The sequence below is a fragment of the Ochotona princeps genome, chromosome 24 (assembly GCF_030435755.1).
Source record: "Ochotona princeps isolate mOchPri1 chromosome 24, mOchPri1.hap1, whole genome shotgun sequence".
Lineage (NCBI taxonomy): Eukaryota > Metazoa > Chordata > Mammalia > Lagomorpha > Ochotonidae > Ochotona > Ochotona princeps.
Window position 1 is genome coordinate 17,203,822 of NC_080855.1, and position 18,988 is coordinate 17,222,809.

Here is an 18,988-nt window from a genome sequence, read left to right on the forward strand (position 1 = left end):
GCGGAGTGTCCCATGGCACCACGCTGAGCTTGCATTGCATGGCATGGTCATCACGGAGCCCTCTGCCAAGCAATCTCTTACCTGCTTGAACGTAAGGAGGAAGTCAAAGAAGTTCTTGTTGAGGCTTTCTTTGAGTTGTGGCGCCACTTCCATTCCCACCTGTGGCCAAACCGAGACAAAGGTTACCTTGGCAACGGGGTGGGGAGGGAGGGAATCTTCGTGTCCAGTGTGACCCCTTTTTGGTAAATCAGATACAGAAACACATGCAGAGAAGAAAAGTTAATATTTAACTTCTTTGCATCTGCTTCCTTATTCTACAAGCACATCTTTGTTTTCTAAGGACCACAGGAGCTATTTTTAATCAACAAAGTTGGACAACATTTGCAGTCATCAGCTTTGCCATTTTCCAGAGCTAATGGATACATTTCTGAACAGATGAGGAAGACAGCAAATCAAGAGGCCACTAAGACTGTGTTAGCTACATTCCTGTCCTCTCCCAAGATGCGAAACGCACCATGGGCTGAACGTCACACAAGGGTGTTGGGGTACAGCAGCCAAGTCAGCCAGGTACTTACAGGCCGTGTTGGTGCTCCTGGCCTGCCAAGAGCTACCAATCCACTCTTCCAGGCAACCACGGAAGCAGATATAGGTTTGAATACACTGTGAGAGATTTTATATAGGATGAAGTCTGTCCCTCCTCCTCTCTGTGTATCTGACTTTGCAATAAAAATAAATACATCTTAAAAAAAAAAAGTACCAACAACAAATGTCAAATCCAGCTGTGCCATGCTCTGAGACTGTCTTCTCCTCCACGTCATCATATTGTGGCAAAGGCAATAATTAGCTGTTAGGTGCCAGGGAAGGCAGGTCGGGTGGACAAGCAGTTTGGGGGAGAGTTGAAGGGGCCATGACTTAAGGAGAGGAGTTAATTACACTTTGCTTTAATAAGCAGCGGTGGGCTCCCCCCACGCCTGACCCACGCACTGCCTGCCTTACTTGTTCCTCCTCATTGCACCAACTGAACAGCTTCACCAAGCCACTTGGATCTCAAGAGCTCTGGACTCGAGCAGCTAGGGTGGCCCTGTGTGACTGCCACTTGCTACTGGTGCCTGCCCAACCTTCAGTATCCAGGCTTCTGCTTCCACTGAACTGGAAAGATGATGCTTCCAGTGAAAGTAAAGCCAGTTGTCTCCTGCCAGGCCCTGGGAGCCGGGTTCCCAGCAAGACCTGAGAAACAATTAACTCTGGAAACCAGTTCACTTGTAAGATGACCTCGAGCAGCCCCTAATTAGAGCTACGGTGGCACTGAGCTGGTCTACTTTAACATTAATTTTTAGAAGGAACTTTGCAGTTCTACTTTCTGTGGAAGAGCCATGCCCTAAAATTAGCAACTAATGAAGTCCTTCCTGCAGCAAGCCGGCGGGGTGCTGGGGACGTTCAAGAGGGCAGGGGGCTCAGCCTACCCGGCACAGGTAGGCGCGTGCATACACCGACACCAGCGGGTCTCCGATGCCCCGGATCATGCAGGTCAGCCGGGGCAAGCACTCCGAGATTCCCCTGTGAGAGGCAGAACGAGGGCATGTCACAGGACATCGAGATCAAATCCAACTCCCCAAACCTATGGGGGCGGGAACCAAGTCTCAGGAACAAATCAAGGTCAGGGTTGCAGAGTGTGTGCAGAGACTACATTAGCAGTCCTGCTCCCAAATTCAATGACTCAAAACCCCTGCTTCCCAATTCAACCAATGAATGAATCCCGCCCGCATCACGTGCATAGTGCTACAGGCTAACTAGCTCTTTTTTTTTTCTTCTGCTCAAAGTCATATGCACTTGATTAATTTGAACAACTTTTGTCCCCAGTTCCTTTTCACCCACTGGGAGCCCCTGATCTTCTCTTTGCCTTCCTGGGGCACTGATTTTCTGCCTGCACCCTGCCCCTTCCTGGTATCATTGTGGTTCCTTTCTTCTGTTATGGGTAGGACCCTCCCTCTGCCTAGGACATTGTCCTTCCGCAGCTGGCAAGACAAAGTAGTTGCCTGCTTGGCACCTGTGTGATCCACCCAAACGATCCCAGGCATTTCCGGATCCAAACACTCCATCCAATCAAGAATTAGTTGGGACAGCCAGGGGCCAGTCCCTGGCTACACGGAGTTGGTCACTCCATGGGGTCCACAGGGACTCGGCAAGTACCCAACTCTGCATGTTCCTCCCTGAGATGAGCCGCAGAGGACCCTCTCACACCCCTTTTCAAGGCCGCAGCCTGCAGCAGCACCCCGAAGCTTAAGGACCCTCAGTCACCTGCCTGAGACCACACGTCTGGAAAAGGCAGGGCCAGGCTATGGGCCAGCTGAGCCCAAGGGGCGACTCAACCAACCTCTGCCAGTATGAGTTTTCGGCTTGGTGACACAGGGAGGTAAATGGCTCTCTACTTCATTATGGCTGCATTGGGACTTAGCACCCAATCTGCCCCTCGCTGAGCACTCCATGAATGACAGCAGTGTGTGCGTGTGTTGTGAGGCATTTGGTGCTTCTAGATGTTATACAAGAGCCTTACGTCTTAGACAGGAACTTGTTACACTTCAGGATAGAAGCTTCCACATAACTGTAAACATGCCCCGTTAAGGATGTTTTCCAGACAGCCTATTCCCAACAGGGGGAGGGACTCAACAGTCAAGGGCAGAACCTGGGTGGGTCTGGGGTGTAGGGTATGGGACAAGTGGGGTGGGGAGGGGGACCAGTCACAGGGCCCTAAGGCAGGAAAAAGCAAGGACTCGCTTATGGTTTTATGCATACTGGAGTTTTGGAACATGTCCCATTGTTGACTGCATGCTGAAATTTCAAGCGAGCCTGGAGCATCCCCAGTCAAGGCCTTCTGGGTGGCGAGAATGGGGGGAATGAAGTTGAGATGGTTAAGATGTGATTTATGCACACAGGTCAAATCCTCAGGCCTTTCACCCCAGTGTGAATACGAGCAAGCAGGCCTTTCCTGGATTTTCTGAAAGACAGGCTAAACACGCATGAAGCTGCAGCATTTTCAGAGAATGAATATGGGGACACTCTTCAAAGAGACAGAATCCCGCATGGCGCATCATATTCTAGGTGAAGAAAATGCCGTTTGCAGAGAGGAGCGGGGGCGAGGGCTCCCTTGGGCGGCCTGCATTGGGTTTTCAGGCTAGCAGGCACGATAGATCCCACTTTCTGGAGGACTCTCTGGAGGGCACCCCGTGTCATGGTGCTTTCTGCCTATCTTTACCAGCAACACACACAAAGGATACAATCGTGGAATGAGCTCTCTGATAGAGGCAATCTTGAAAAACCAATTCAGGCACGTCTCTTTGGCTGTGTCGTTCACATTCTCCGGAGAAAAGTGATCTGCAAGACAAACATCCCCGTCATGGTCGATGTGGCCCTGCAGGGGGAGCACGCTACTGTGGGACTGGGAAGCACGGAGGGTCCTTAGACACTTCTGGGCCTTTCCTCCGAAGGATCACATCAGCATCACCATCCTTGCTGGAAAACATATGAGTCAGAGATCAAACACACACGACAGTCACAGGTCACACACAAGTCACAGATCATACACACACGACAGTCACAGATCACACACAAGTCACAGATCATACACACACGACAGTCACAGGTCACACACAAGTCACAGATCATACACACACGACAGTCACAGATCACACACAAGTCACAGATCATACACACACGACAGTCACAGGTCACACACAAGTCACAGATCATACACACACGACAGTCACAGATCACACACAAGTCACAGATCATACACACACGACAGTCACAGATCACACACAAGTCACAGATCATACACACACGACAGTCACAGGTCACAGATCACACACTAGTCACAGATCTCACACACACGACAGTCACAGATCACACACAAGTCACAGATCATACAGACACAACAGTCACAGGTCACAGATCACACACTAGTCACAAATCTCACACACACGACAGTCATAGATCACACACACGAGACACAGATCACACACACGTCACAGATCATACACACAGAACAGTCACAGGTCACACACACTAGTCACAGATCATACACACACAACAGTCTCAGATCACACACGACAGTCACAGATCACACACACACAATCACAGATCACACACACACACACACCAATCCCTGACATTAGCTCACCTCATCTCCACGACAGGTCTCCATTATTTATTTGAAAGACTGAGATTGCATCTGCGGCTTTACACTCTAAATGCCTGTAACAGCTGGAGCTAGCGTAGGCTGAAGCCAGAAGCCAGGAATCCCACCCAGGTCCCCAAGGCTTCTAGCAGGGACCCAACTACCCGAGTCATCACCCGCTCCCTCCTGGAGTGGAAGGAGAACCAAGACTTGAACCCAAGCACTCTAATACGAGATGCCAGCATCCCAGGTGCCAAACACCTACCCTTTCAACCTCTTTCAGGACATATAGAAACTTAAGCCTGAGAGATTTAGTAACCTGTCCAGGGCACACAGCAAGCAAATGTGAGGGCAAACATTCAGACGAGGCAGTCTGACACCACTACCTGCTAATTCTTAGCCACTGCCTCCCACGTAACCCAGAAGGTCTTTGGTTCCCCTAAGGAACTAGGGCTATATTGTTGAGAACATCAGATGCTTTAGCAACCCACAACTGCAACAAAAACATGACCTGAGCCTTTGCCCTGAGCACCACATGGGCCACTGGAATTAAAACACATAGGGATGCCAAATCATCCCAAGTTAGACTCCCAGCTCCCTCTGGGCTTCAGTCACTTCGTGGAAGTTTGTGACCTGTCCTCTTCCTCCTTCATTACAGAACTCTGCTTCCTCCTTTTGCAGGTGTGTGACCAGGTCACCAAGTCCTGGTCCTAGGGCACGAGAAGCATGGGGCATTGGGACATATGGATTAAGTGGCAGTCTGAAATGCCAACAGCCCATGTGAGCCCCAGTCCGAGCCTCAGCTGCTTCACTTCCAATGCAGCTCCTGGCTGAATTTTCCCTTGCTGGGAAAGTGGCAGAAGGTGGGTTAAGTGCTTAGGCACCTGACACATGGATGACCCAGATGAACCTCGTAGCTTCAGCCGGGCCCAGGCCTAACCCTTGCTGCCATGTAAAAGAAAAAAGAAATTAAAACTAAGAAAACAAAAATACAAAACAAAAAAATAAAATGAAGCTTCCTGTCTGCCAATTGGAATGCAAACATGACTGCTGGAGCCTATATAGCCACACTAACCCACAAAAGTCACAAGTCAGAAACCAGGATTCCTGGCACCCAGTGACAATGCCTGGCACTTTAAAGATGTTACTGTCTCACTCACACTTCTGGCATCAACTTGCATCTTAACAATAAATGCAAGAGGGCTCAGTGCAATGGCTCAGTGATTCAATCTGCACTTCACAAGCATTATGATCCTATATGAGATCCCAGCTGTTCCACTTCCCATCCAGTTCCCTGCTTGTGGCCTGCAGGCCAGTGGAAGACAGCCCAAAGCCTTGGGATCCTGCACCCACATGGGAGACCCAGAAGAGCTCCTGGCTCCTGGCTTCGGATCAGCGCAGCACTGGCCGTTGCAGTCACTTCGGGAGTGAATCATCAGATGGAAGACATTTCTCTGTCTCTCCTCCTCTCTCTCTCTCTACATATATATCTGACTTTGCAATAAAAACCAATAAATTTTTAAAAAATATCTCACATCAAACTGCATATCCTATTCCTTTCTTTCATTTGCTCAATATCAATGCCTTTAGAGGCAACTAAATATCATATCAAGACTTTAGGGAAATAACCGTGTGTAAGGCCGACTGTCCTCAGGAGGCTCCTGACTCAATGGCAGAAGATTTAAAAAAAAAAAAAAGGAATAAACAAACAACTAAGAAAATACCCAGTCACAGTCAACTTCCTTAAAAAAGCAAAACTTGGTACTGGAGTGGAAATGCAGCTGAGTCCGTGTTGGAGGTCAAACAAGGCTGCTATGGCAGGGACACTGGCGCTGAGCCTACAAGAGCCTTCCACGCTTAGATGGGGGAAACATATTCCAGGGTCAGGAAGCAGCAAGAGCAAAGGCCCTGTGGTAGACGTGCCTAGGCACAAAGAACTGGCAAGCAGACGAGCAGGCATGGCAAGCCGCATCGTATGGCGCTGTGTCTCGGATGGGAAATTTGAGAGGTTTTTTTCCTACACAGATAGCCACATTCTGAAGCGCTCTCAGCATGACGGGATGTTAACAGCACTCTCGGGCCTGAGAGAGCCAGCTCAGAGTTTGGAAATTGATTCTGAAAAGACTTTGCTGCTTTGCTCAGCCCTGAACTTCCAAGGATATTTTCACAGAGACCAAGGTGAGTGGTTCTCTTTGCCAGGTCTTCGCCCTAGCAGCCAGAGGCCTCGTTACATAACTACAGAGCTTAAACAGGGATGTGACAGCCTGCACGTTAGCTCGGGCCTGGGAGGCCAAGTCAGCGGAGGTTACGGCTTCCCCCATGCTGCCTGTGACAGCCACGGAGGGGAAACACGGTCAGGAACACTGAGATGACAGTAACGAGGGGCGCCACACCATCAGCTCAGACAGAAGATAAACTGATCCTACCATTTGGACAAGATACCTCTTCGAAAGTTCGTGGAATTATGCACGAGTCTCATGGTCTTTGCAACCAGACAAGTCTTTTGATCCCACTTCTCCACGCACTTTTTCAAGTGCCCACATAGCCTGGATTAACACATGCCAGGGAGGGGAAGGGGACAATGACCCCATCCAGCAGTGTGTACCTGTACCTTCCTGAACCCTAGGGATACGGGTCTGTCTCATAAGCCCATCCTGAGCACTGCCCAGGTGACAGCGCTGGAAGACAAGGCTCAAGCACTGAACTCAGCAATGAGGACTTGATTCAAATGGAAAGAATGAGTGCAGGTGCCACCCCACTGCGCTGTGCACGCAATCTCTCCAGACAGAGCTCAGCCGGGTGGAGCCCAAAAGCTCCTGTTGTCACCACAGCTGTGACTCAGCCCCCGCAAGACCAGCAGGTCTGAGAGAAATCAGCCCCTCCCGGCAGGCACAGGCAGACCAAGATTTCTAACCAAGGGAAAACCACTGCAAAGAAATCACCTCCAAGAAAATGAAATCCTGGGTTCCATTGCTCAAGATAGAAAAACAAAACCACAGGTGTCTGCAGACAAGAGGTTTAGGAGTAAAACTGCTAACACATCCAGACAAGGGCTGCAAGTGAACATGAAAATGGTCACCGATTTGGAACCTGCAGCATAGCAAGTAGGTGGGACGTTAGTTCTGACTAATGTATCCTTGATGGGCCTAACGAGTAGTGCGGACAGCCAGCAGAAACCAAGGCAGAAGAACTCCTGCAATAGATGCAAGCTAGGGAGGACACCACCTGCTATGCTGACATTCCACACCAGAGCACTGGTTCGAGTCCCGGCTGCTCCACTTCTGATCCAGCTCCCTGCTAATGCACCTGGGAAAGTAGGGAAAGATGTCCCAAGTGCATGGGGCCCTGCCAGCCAGGTGGGAGACCCGGATGGAGTTCCCAGCTCCTGGCTTTGGTCTGGCCCAGCCCCAGCCATTGCGGCCAACTGGGAAGTGAGCCAACCATTAGAAGGAAAATCTCTGTGTTACTTCCTCCCTCTCTCTCTCTCCCTTTCAAATACATTAATTTTTTAAAATGCAAACTCAAATACTTCTGGGGGTCAGGACAAGAATGTAAACACTTTTCACACTCACACGTGGTCAGTGGCCACCATGCTGCTTGGGACAAGCAATGTTCAGAGAACAGGACCCAAAGTCGCTGGTGCCAGGGCCTCGGGCAAGTCCCCAACTCTTGCACTTCATTTGCCTAACACAGGATGAGACAGGCCCCGAGTGCTCTTCTAGACCGAATGGTTTGTAAAGTTCTCGTACTTTCTTTCTGAGAAATGGGCAGATTAAAGAGCTTTAGATACAGACGGTAAGAGGGAGTGAGATAATGAGAGAAGGAAGAAAATGGACGAAACTGTGGCTTTTCCACCATCAGCACCTTCTGCTCAACTCCTGGGACAGCGGAGGAGCAGAGGCCGGCGGCACGAAGGTGGAGCATCTGGTGGCTCGGGCACACGGGGACAGCAACGGCAAGGGAGGCTGGCAGCCGAGCACCCACCGGCTGGGTGCGTCGTCTTCATCATCGATGTTGACAGAAGAAATTCATCAGCCACACAGCCCCTGATAACCTCCTGAGAACTTACAAATTGATTGGGAGTATATTTAATACGAATGTTCCATGGGTGGAGACTGCGGAGTCCAGGCCTCTATTATATTGATTTGTCTGCCACCTTCCTTCGGCTCAGATCAAGCTGGCAGGCCAGAGAAGCACACAGGAAAGATACCAAAACACCAAACAGCAGAGGAAAAGAAACACGCGGGCAAGTACAGCTTCTCAGTACTATTTATCAATTTACGTGGGAGACAAAGGCAGAGGGTGAGCTGTCATCCGCTGGCTCACTCCCCAGATGCCTGCGACAGCCAGGCTAAGCCAAGCCAAAATCAAGAACCAGGGACTCAGCAGGTAGGTAGCAGCGGCCCAAGGATGTGAGTGCACCTGCCTCCCAGGATGTGCGTGAGGAGGAAGCTAGGACTGGGAATAGAGCCTGCACTTGAACCCAGGCTCTCACTATGGGATGCAGCCACCTCTAGTGTCATCTTAGCTACCGTGCCCCACACCCACCTCAACTTGTGGTTCAGCCCCTGGGGCGGAATGACACCTGCTGGTGGGCTCTGACATTACCTGGTAGGACGCTGCGGTTATCCACGCACATGGAGAAGATGCGCTCGTACACCAGCTTTCCTAGGGGGACAGGGACAGATGGTGTTAGCATCACACTCCCTGGGAGCGAAAACACTAAATAAATGCTGGCTATTCAGTCATGAGGCACCAACTGAACCCAGTCATGCCAGAACTTGCGGTGGGATGCTGCCCCCTAGTGGAATATATCTAAACCACATTTCTTTTTGTTTTGAGTAAGAGTACAACAGGGGACAGCCCACCTCTGCTCCAGCCTGGAGGCCAGCGTGGGCAGCCCACAGGCCTGGATCCAGCCGGAGACTCAGTTCTCTTTGCCCTGCACTAGGACGGCTCACTAAGCACTGAAACATTTTTTGAACTTGTCACAAACAGCAAAAACTGGTATGAGTCACACAAAAAGTTGGATTTTCTGCTTCATGTCAGATGTGCACGAATGAACTCCTAGTCCTATTAGGGTGGGTTAGAAGTTACTTCAGGGCACAGCATGGACAGAGCCCGGTTTGCCGCAGTCTCCACTGCCTCCTACTGTCTGTCAGCTTGAGTCATTCACATACACCTTACCTGCTGCCTACAGCACTGGAACTTGGGATCTGAGTAGAATGGAAAGTCCACAAAGACCCAGATCTCTGTGTTTTGTTCATTGACCATCCCCAGCACCTGACCGGTACCTGGCATGTAGCACGCACCACATCCTTGGTAAAAGACACATTTTCTGATCTATAGGTCCCTGATGCAGCTATGTAGCTTTTGCCCTTTAGCAGCCCTCGGCAGCACATAAAATCCCACGTACAGAAGCAGGTGGGCCACCTGGAGCACGAAATTAGTGCTCCCAAAGCCCCCACTTTGTGCATATATTTTGAAAATATATATATAAAGGTAGAATTGATAGCTCTTAGTTTTCTGAACTCTCTTAAATAATTTTCAATGTAAAAGCACTTCCCTCTGCTTATTCTTTTTCCCCTGCCCTTTTTCATAACCCCCCTCATCAAGGCCGGAAGGAACACCACATAGTTCTTAACAAACAAAAAAAAAGAGAGAAAGCTTTTTGGGTCATTTCTAATCAGACACAGGACCCAGATGACATCAGCCAGGGATGGCACGTGCTCAGATGCAGCGAAGGTCACGGGCCCAGGCCAGGGGCGCCACCGAGGCATCCCTCCCACCTACACTCCAGTCACGGCGAGACACTACACAAGACGCACATTCCTGGGGCCCATAGACTGCATCGAGACTGAAAAGGAATATTTTGGAGAGACGAAGAACTCGGACTTTGAATGGCCCTGCCGGGGCATTCCGAGGCAAGTTCAAGGGTGAGAAGCTCCCTCTCCCCAGTTCAGGCAGACGGCCCCTGGGCCTCAGAGCTGAAATGGCCTCAGTCCTGGGACCTGCAGTGATAGCCTCCGCGTCCCTCCTTCCGCTCGCCCAGGGCTCCTGGGAGGCAGGGCTGTCCTCGGAGCCTCTGACGTCAGCAGGTCAGCTCTGCCAGGGTACCAGGTAGATTCTACAAGCTGCCTGGGATGAGCAGCGTGGCTCTGGACCACAGGTTATTCTCAGAAGCTCCAGAGAACAGGTCCCGCCTAGCCAGTGCCACTCGCCTGCTCCCTGTTGGCATGAGATGCTTTCACTCCTCTGGCCATGTCTGGTACGGAGACAGTGAACTTGAAAGTGAACTTCTGCCTCCTCTCCTTTCCTACAAAAAACACCCCCATAGTGCTGTTCTGCCTCTTGACTTCTCCCCCTTAACACCACAGCCCGGGGGCACCTTCCAAGGCACACATGGCACAGCCTCCCTCTTTCTCAGAGCCAGCCAGTGTGCCCCGTGAGGCTGTGCCACCCTCCACACGATGAGTCCCAGATGGAGGGGCACTGGTGCTGTTTCCAATCTTTGGCTGTTACAAATGGGATGAACTTCCACCCCAGGCAACACTGCTAGGTCCACGGTACTGGCATTGGTAACTTTCTTCGGGTAGGTAGCTGCTCCTGTTGGCATCCACATCCAAGAACACAGCAGGTGCTGTGCGTGCGCAGAGCGTCCAGCTCCGCCTCTGTCCTTCACATGCTGGTGACCTTGGCAAGCTTCTTCCTTTACTTCTCTGATTCCTCACCCCTAACACAGGGGTGGTGGCAGACCCGCTCCCGCTGCCATGCGGACCATGTCACATTTGTAAAGCATGTGTACTCTGAGAAAGGCTGACCTCCCCACTCCCAGCCAAGCGACATTTGGGGACACAGCAAGGGCAGTGGCAGTCTCCACAACATTCCCAGGCTCACCAGGGCATGCGGCTGGACGCCAGCAGGGGCTGACAGAGCAGCTGCCAAGGGCCTCTGCCAGAGGAATGCATGACTGGGTCCAGCCAGGTGTCAGGGCCAGGAACAGGACTCCATCTGCATCCCGGGCATTCAGGGATGCTTACTCATACAAAGGGACCTTGCAGGTGGCAGCGAGGGACATAGAGAGGCCACTGTGTGCTTAATTCACCAGGAGAATCCGGCTCAGAGTCCCCTCTCCCTAGACACAAGCTCAGTGCCAGGACAAGAGAGACCCGAGTGGGCAGATGCATTGCCTGGCATCCATCCTAAGGTCCAAAGCACCTGTCCCTCCCGGCTGCTCCTCACCACATGCCCCCTCCCCTGATCCAAGGCCCGAATGCTAGAGCAGGCTCCACTCTCTGCCCCGAAAGTCGATACAGCAGCCTGGGGAGCGAGTTAAAACCCAAAGCCGACCAAGCGCTCCTCTGCTGGGTTTCCTATGGGGACCCCTTCCGGGGGTCCCCAAGATGTCCACTGATCTCTCCAGCCATGCTAGCTCCCGCCCCTCTCCCGCTCAGCCCACTGCAGCCACCTTGGCCTCCAGGCAGTCCACCACCCCTGCCAGGCATACCCCACCCAGGGTCTTGGCATGGCTGCCCCTATGCCATACCCACTCCTGCCACCAATCCTCACAGAGCCGAGGCTGGTCTCTCGCCTCCCGAGGGTCCCCGCCCCTGCAGCTTCTCAGCAGGGCCTCACTGGAAGCCACAACCCACACCCCATCTTCCTGGGTCCCCACCTGGTTCTGTATTCACGTCTGACACACACAATCAGGCCAACTGAGCTGGTTCATGAGTATTATCTGTGTGAAACAGAAGCCACCAAGAACAGGGGTCGCTGCGCCCTCTCCTGGTTATTACACCTCCGCCACCACCCCTCCAGGCGCTCAGAACCTCCAGGCCATTCAGCTGGGCCACCTCCGCCTTCAAGCCTATACCTACTGGCCACAGTACCACCACACTTCCGCTGGGGCGGCCCAGGGTGGGGGCTTTAAGGCTGCTCATCTCTCCGACCCAGAGGCTCTGACACTGAGGTGGAATCGGGTGATTAGGATAATGCTCAGAGAATGCAGGACTCTCCCCGACCCAGGAACACCACTGGTCAGAGCTAACAGAGGCTGGGGACACCTCAGAAAGCTTCCCCATGAAGCCAGCTGGACAGGGCAAAGGTCAGGTCCCGAAGGCACTGCTGCGGCGCCTGGATCCAGCCATACCTGAAGCCAGTAGGTTTCTTTCCCCGCTCCCGCTGTAAGATGAAGACTCCAGAACAGCTGGATGCCCAAGTAAATGGGTCTCTCTCATCAAGGTTTTGTTTTTGGACACATCAGATGCCTCAGCAGGTTACAGGAGAGACCTTACTGGTTGGGAACCGACGGGTCCCTCCTGGGTAAGACAGTCCCTGTCCCAGCTCTGACATCCTGTGTGTTCATCTCCCAGAAAGCAGTCTGCCAGATCCCTCAATGCTCAACATCGCAGATAACTGAGAGGGGGCTGGAGGGCCTGGGTAAACTGCCCACAGTGGCGGATGCCAGCTCGCCCAGTCACTCCCCACAGCACACAGACCTCCTCTTCCCTGCGTCACAGCAGACATTCCCAGCAGTCTCAAGGAGACACTTCTTGCCAAGTGGCGGGGGGTGGGCGGCCCTGAGGCAGCAGGTGGGGAGGGGAAGATGGCTGGGATGAAGGTGCCCACTGTGTGGGCAGAGAAGGATGGATGGTCAGGCACGCGCCAATTTCCGGGGTGGGGCACGGGTGACTCAGTGAACAGGGTGCCATTTCCCAGACACCCAGCAGGACTGGACAGAGAGGCCAAGGTCGTTGTAAACCTAGGGGAGGGTGATGCAGGCCCCCACCGTGCCCTGCCACACTCTTGCACTCTACTGCCATCAAAGATCAGAGAAAAGGGATTGCGACTGAGTAGTGTGCAAAAACAGCACGAGCATGAACCAACACGGCTCAGTCTCGTCCGACCCACGGAACTATTTAAACTGCAGCAGAAGCCGATGCAAAGCGACACAAGCACCCCGATCCAGAGAGAGTCGCCAGGCCTCCCGGCTGGGAGATGAACACGGCTGGCACTCACCAAACGTGTCGAGTATGTCGGTGATGAGGACGAACTTGCTGGGGTAGAACTGAATCACACTCGTGTCGGAAAGAAGCTTCGAACACTGCAGGGGGAGAAGAGAATAGAAAATTCAATGTCGCACGAAGAAGTTTTCCATAGCCAGTTCTAGGAGGGAAAAAACACACACTCAGGCCTGACCTGGATGACGATTTTGAGGGCTTTCACTTTCTGGTCCGAGGCCCAGGCGTCCTTCAGCGACTGGTTGAGCTCCTCTATGCGGTTCACGTAGTCTTGTTGGGTCAAGTTCAGCAGCTCCTTCTGGGACCCCTGCCAAGAGAAGGGACAGACTGGAGGCACAGAAGCAGCCCTGGGGCTGTCAGCACCCCCACCCCCCACCCCCGTTACCCCGGGAGGTCCTGAGCACTGGGCCAGCCTGGGGCTCTAAGTGCTCCACCCCCACCCCCACAGTGTGAGAGAAATGCGAATAAGGGGCAAGTTCATCTCAGAAACGGAAGGAAAACAGTCACACAGGCGTGGACCATGGACTGAGGGAATCAGGAAAGGCTTCCTGGAGGAAGTGATGAGCCCAATTCTCAGGAGACAAGGTCAGCCAGGCCCTGGGAGCAGGAACACAGCAGGGAGAGGATGGTCAAGTCTGAGGGTGGACTGTGGCCACACCTGGGGACTGGGCACAGCTGTGGCGCCCGGCAAGTGTTCCTTCAGCTCCTGGGTTGGGAGCTGAACCCATGGTCACGGCAGGACTGCCACTCACATGACCGGGAATGGAACTGTGCAGATGTATGCAGCTCCTTGAATCCCAAGGGGGGAAGTCTTCAGCGGAAGAGTAAGGTGGCTTAGGGTGCTACTGTGGCACAGCACGCTAAGCTGCTGTTTGTGAGGCAATGATCCCATGTAGAGTGCTGCCTCAAGTCCTGGCTGCTCCACTTCTGATCCAGCTCCCTGCTAATGTGTCTGCGAAAGCAGTGGAAGACGGCCAAAGTGTTTGGACACCTGCCTCCATGGGGGAGACCCGGATGGAGCTCCATGCTCCTGGCTTTGGCCCGGCCCAGACAATGTGACCATCTCGGGAGTGAACTAGCAGATGGAACATCTCTGTGTATCTCCCTTCTCTCTGTAACTCTGACTTTCGTGGTGCAAAGAGTAAATCTCTCACTCAATAAGATAGTATCCCATATGGGTACCAGTTGGTGTTCCAGCTGCTCCACTTCCCATTCAAGTGCATGCCAATGGCCTGGGAAGGCAGCAGAGGATGGCCCATGTGCCCCTGCCATCCAAATGGGAGATCCTGATGAAGCTCCTGGCATTACTGTGGCTGTTGCAGCCATCTGGGAGAATGAACCTGTGGATGGAAGCGCTCTCTCTGTAACTCAGCCATATGTGTGCATGTAAATAAATAAATCTTAAAAATAAGTCGGGGCCCAGCAAGGTAGCCTAGAGGCTAAAGTCCTCACCTTGCATGTGCTAGGATCCCACATGGGCACCGGTCCATGTCCCAGGAGCCCCGCTTCCCATCCAGCTCCCTGCTTGTGGGTTAGGAAGGCAGTCGAAGACGGCTCAAAGCCTTGGGACCTTGCACCCACCTGGGAGACCCAGAAGCAGCTCTTGGCTCCTGGCTTCAGATTGGCTCAGCTGTGGCTGTTGCAGCCACTTAGGGAATGAACCAGCGGATGAAAGATCTTTCTCTGTCTCTCTTTCTCTCTCTTTGTATATCTGACTTTCCAATTAAAAAAAAAAAAATCTTAAAAAAAAAAAACACCACAGATGGAGGTTATCCTACACTTTGTCTCAAAACACACCGCATCTGAATTGGGAAATGAGACACCTGCTGGGCACTCGGCAGCCCTGGTGGCAGAGCTATGGGGACTCTGTACCAAGGGCAAGGGGCAGGAGAGAGTGGTGCCCTAAGGCTCTTGGTGGTTCTCACAGCAGCCTCATCCACTTGATGTGACTAGTCCTCATCCCTCCTTTATGGACCAACCAGTATCGGTCTGCAGCCGCAGGGTAATGAAGGTGACAGCAACTCATGCTTGCACAGCGCCCCCTGCTGGATGCCATACTGAGCACTTCACCTCTAATGACACGCCCAGTCCCCGTTAAAATCCTAGGGGTATCACTGCTTTACCAGCCCCAGTCCAGAGATAAGTAAACTGAAGCACAGAGCGGTTAAACACCTGAAACAACATGGCAGATACCAAAGCTGAGATTCGCAGCCAGGCAGTCTGGTTCAGGGGCCTGTCCTCTCACCCACCATGCCATGCACCCGTCTCTAGCACCAGGCTGAGAATGTTCCTGAACGGCTCAGGACAGGAGAACTGCGGTCAGCACATGCCCGATCCAGTCTGAAAACTTCAGAGCTAGGGCTGCTCAGCAGGATTTTCCAAGAGAAATCAGAAAGCTGCCATTGTCTGTTCACTTTCCGAAGTGTTAAAAGTTGGCAAATGATACACATTTTTTCCTCGCAACAGAGGCCCATGACACGATTCCTGTGTGCCCATGCAGGCCACAGAGCATTTGGGCACAGCTGCACCTTTACACAAGGCGGCTGTCCAGCGAGGGGCCTTCAAGGGCATTGATCATCCCAAGCTATCCGGGTTTGCTGGGGTACCACAGCCAGAAAAGATGCTGGCCCAACAGAAGCCCCAGGCAGATCCCCGAGAGCTTGGCCTGTTCCACGTCTGGGGCCCAAGCACATGGTGCGGTTCCCATGGAGATCAAAGTAGCCAGTGATGCTCATCACACAGCACAACCGCCCGCCCGACCTCAGCCACCATGCACTCACCTCCTCAAAGTCATCCAGCTCCTCCAGGCGGGTCCGAACCTTCTCCGACATGGCCGACGAGGCAGTCCCGGCTTTGCCTAGGCAGAAGGGGCGTGTATCACATGTCACACAGGTGGCTTTTCTCATCCACTAGGGGTCAGGGCTGGCTGGCCCCTAGTGCAAGGCCTTATAACACTACGTGGTCTGGCTCCAGCAGGTCAGCAGCAGGCAGGACTTAGAAATCACTGGGAATTGGAGAGCCTTTGGAGGCTAAGTACTCTGAGGTCATTCGCCCTCACTTGAATCTCCCACATGGGATAGAAGAAGTCCAGATCCCTCCTTATAGAGCCCAATGTCACCGGAACAACAGCTAGGAGCCCTGAGCGGTCTACAGAAACAGAAGAACAATAAACTCCCTCCGAGACCAGGGAGAGGAGCTTTCTCTGGTCCTTGCTTAGTTCCAGTACTGGATCCCCACCCTCTCTTGCAATAACCATCAGGGTCGCCCTGGAGCCCCCCAAAACACAAAACAAACAACAAAAAAGTCAGAATAGACAGAGAACAACTAGGAAAGCTTAGAACTAGACAGGAAATGATCTCACACATACCTTACTAGGTAGGACACGAAAGTAAACTACTCCTAACTAGGGTACGGAGGATTTCTCTGCACACCCCTACCAACAGTGTTATATGCCTCAACAGGTGTCACATGCCTTGCTAAAGGTATAAGCCAGTTTAGACTACCCTAAAATCTGCCAAGTTCAGTAAAAATTATGCTTCAACACAATAAACTGCTAAATACTAAAATGAAAATAGACATGAGATAGCTGAATGGTATCCTATAGCCAATTTAAGGTAGGTAGAAGCCAGTTGTATACAAACTATAACTGAAATGTTAAGGAAGTAGTCTCAGGATGTGGTTAAGAACTCGCATTGTCTAGCATATCAGTCACTCAATACAATGTTAATTAACCCCATAATGTTGGAAACTGTCGTTGATGTTATGTTACGGCATTTAATTGGTCAGAATGATATTCTGCCAGCTATGTCTTCAGACCAGAGTTGGTCTCCCCAAGAAACTGTTGAATTGATCTGGACAATAAGATACTGGACTCTATGCATGGCACATGTTTGCACTGAAAGAAACAAGACTGGATTTGAACTGTAATAAGGTGGAGCAATCCACCATGGGGGGAGGGCACGGGGAGGGGATGGGGGAACATCAGAGCCTATGAAACGTTGTTATAAAATGAAATGCAATAAAAAATATATGTAAGGACCCGGCAGCATGGCCTAGTAGCTAAAGTCCTTGCCTTGAATGCCCCGGGATCCCATATGGGCGCCGGTTCTAATCCTGGCAGCTCCACTTCCCATCCAGCTCCCTGCTTGTGGCCTGGGAAGGCAGTTGAGGACGGCCCAAGGACTTGGGACCCTGCACCCGCATGGGAGACCTGGAAGAGGTTCCTGGTTCCTGGCATCAGATCGGCGCAGCACCAACTGTTGCGCTCACTTGGGGAGTGAATCATCGGACGGAAGATCTTCCTCTTTGTCTCTCCTCCTCTCTGTATATCTGACTTTGTAATAAAATAAATAAATCTTAAAAATATATGTAAAAAAAAAAACACTTTTAAAATCTCACCTTTTTCAGACCCCATAAACAGATTCTGTGGAGACATAAAAATTTATTAGTAAATTCTTACTATCTTAAATTCTTAAAATCTAAGGCAGTTGTCCCAACAACCAATTACTTATCCAATTGAAAACAGAATATATATTCAAAAGAGGGAAAACATGGGTCACTAAACGCCACTGCAGGTTACATTTCTACTTAATTCAGGACCCCCCACATGGGCCTAAAATTGCTAGTGACAGCAGAGACCTCTCAGGGAACTATGGTTAACTCACTCAAAAACCAGGGTTTCTCTCCCTCTACACTGCCATTTCCGACCCATTAAATCTTCCATGGGGCCCAGCGCTGGGCACTGTATTCTGCCACATCGCCAGCCTGCACTCCATCAGATACCATCAGCACCCCAGTTGTGACAACCACAGATGTCTGCCGATAGCGCCAAGGGCCACCTGTGAGAGGTACCTAGTCCCGGTTGAGAACTAACTCTCGTGCTCAGCCAAGAAAATAGGAAAATCATTAGCCAGTGCAGCAGCTCTGGCTGGTTCTTTCCCGGACAACGACACACCCTGGGGGAAAGGCAGACGTGAGGCCACAGCACAGTCAGCAGAGTGGTAAGACAGATCCGGAACCGAGCCCTGATGGCCTGGGAGATGCCATTCCAGCTCGGGTCTGTCCCAGACCTTCTCAGCAGGACAGATACACGTCACTCCCATCTATGTCTCAGCATGGGGTGAGCTGGACTTGGCAACCGTACTCACGTGGCCCACTTGAACCCTAGGGTCCTACATTAATGGTACACAGAGGGTGAAAACTTAATTCAATAAGAGAGCTAGGAGGCAGGTCAGGGGAGGAGGTGCAGGGGTCTCTCGGTCATTGGTGGTATGCCCCCAGAAGGAGTTCTAGTAAGGGGGTTGGAGACAGAGGCAGAAAGGCCAACCTGCTGACGAGGGCAGTTTTGAATTTGACACAGGGCCCCAGGACGTGTGCCAGCGCTGCATGACCAAGCTCCTGGCACGGCCCACGGGACTTCCTGCACTCACTCCACAGTGCCAGACTCCATGGGTGGGCACCCCATGGTCCTGGTTCTTTCTCCACACTGTGCCACATCCCTGGTTCTGAGCAAATTACTGGGTTTGTGTGTTCTGAGAAGCCCCTGGGCACATCTTCTCCCAAGTAACACTGACATAAGTGCGCAGAACTCACTATGGACAGCTTCTCCGTGGTCGTGTACCGGGCCAGGATCTCTCCCCGCTTGCTGGCCCACGGCTCAAAATCTGCTCCCACGACAGCATTGTCATCTCTGTCCCGCCGCTTCCTGGTGCCGTCCTAAAAGGAGGCAAGGCAACGCCTTCAGCATCACTCCAAGTTTGTATGAGCTCCCAGTGTGTCTGGTACATTGAACCCC

At 52.0% G+C, this 18,988-nt stretch overlaps 1 protein-coding gene across 1 annotated transcript in view; it reads right to left on the bottom strand.

Annotated features, from left to right (window-relative positions):
• Window positions 1-18,988, bottom strand: part of VPS35L (VPS35 endosomal protein sorting factor like) — a 74,641-nt gene that overhangs the window by 45,887 nt on the left and 9,766 nt on the right. Inside the window, exons 4-13 of the mRNA XM_058680480.1 lie at window positions 18,787-18,909; window positions 17,593-17,617; window positions 15,975-16,051; window positions 13,373-13,501; window positions 13,193-13,277; window positions 8,783-8,842; window positions 3,276-3,372; window positions 2,555-2,602; window positions 1,464-1,557; window positions 82-159 (exon numbers count right to left, since the gene is read on the bottom strand). Of these exons, the coding sequence (XP_058536463.1) occupies window positions 82-159; window positions 1,464-1,557; window positions 2,555-2,602; window positions 3,276-3,372; window positions 8,783-8,842; window positions 13,193-13,277; window positions 13,373-13,501; window positions 15,975-16,051; window positions 17,593-17,617; window positions 18,787-18,909 (816 nt within the window). The remainder of the gene's footprint in view (window positions 1-81; window positions 160-1,463; window positions 1,558-2,554; window positions 2,603-3,275; window positions 3,373-8,782; window positions 8,843-13,192; window positions 13,278-13,372; window positions 13,502-15,974; window positions 16,052-17,592; window positions 17,618-18,786; window positions 18,910-18,988) is intronic.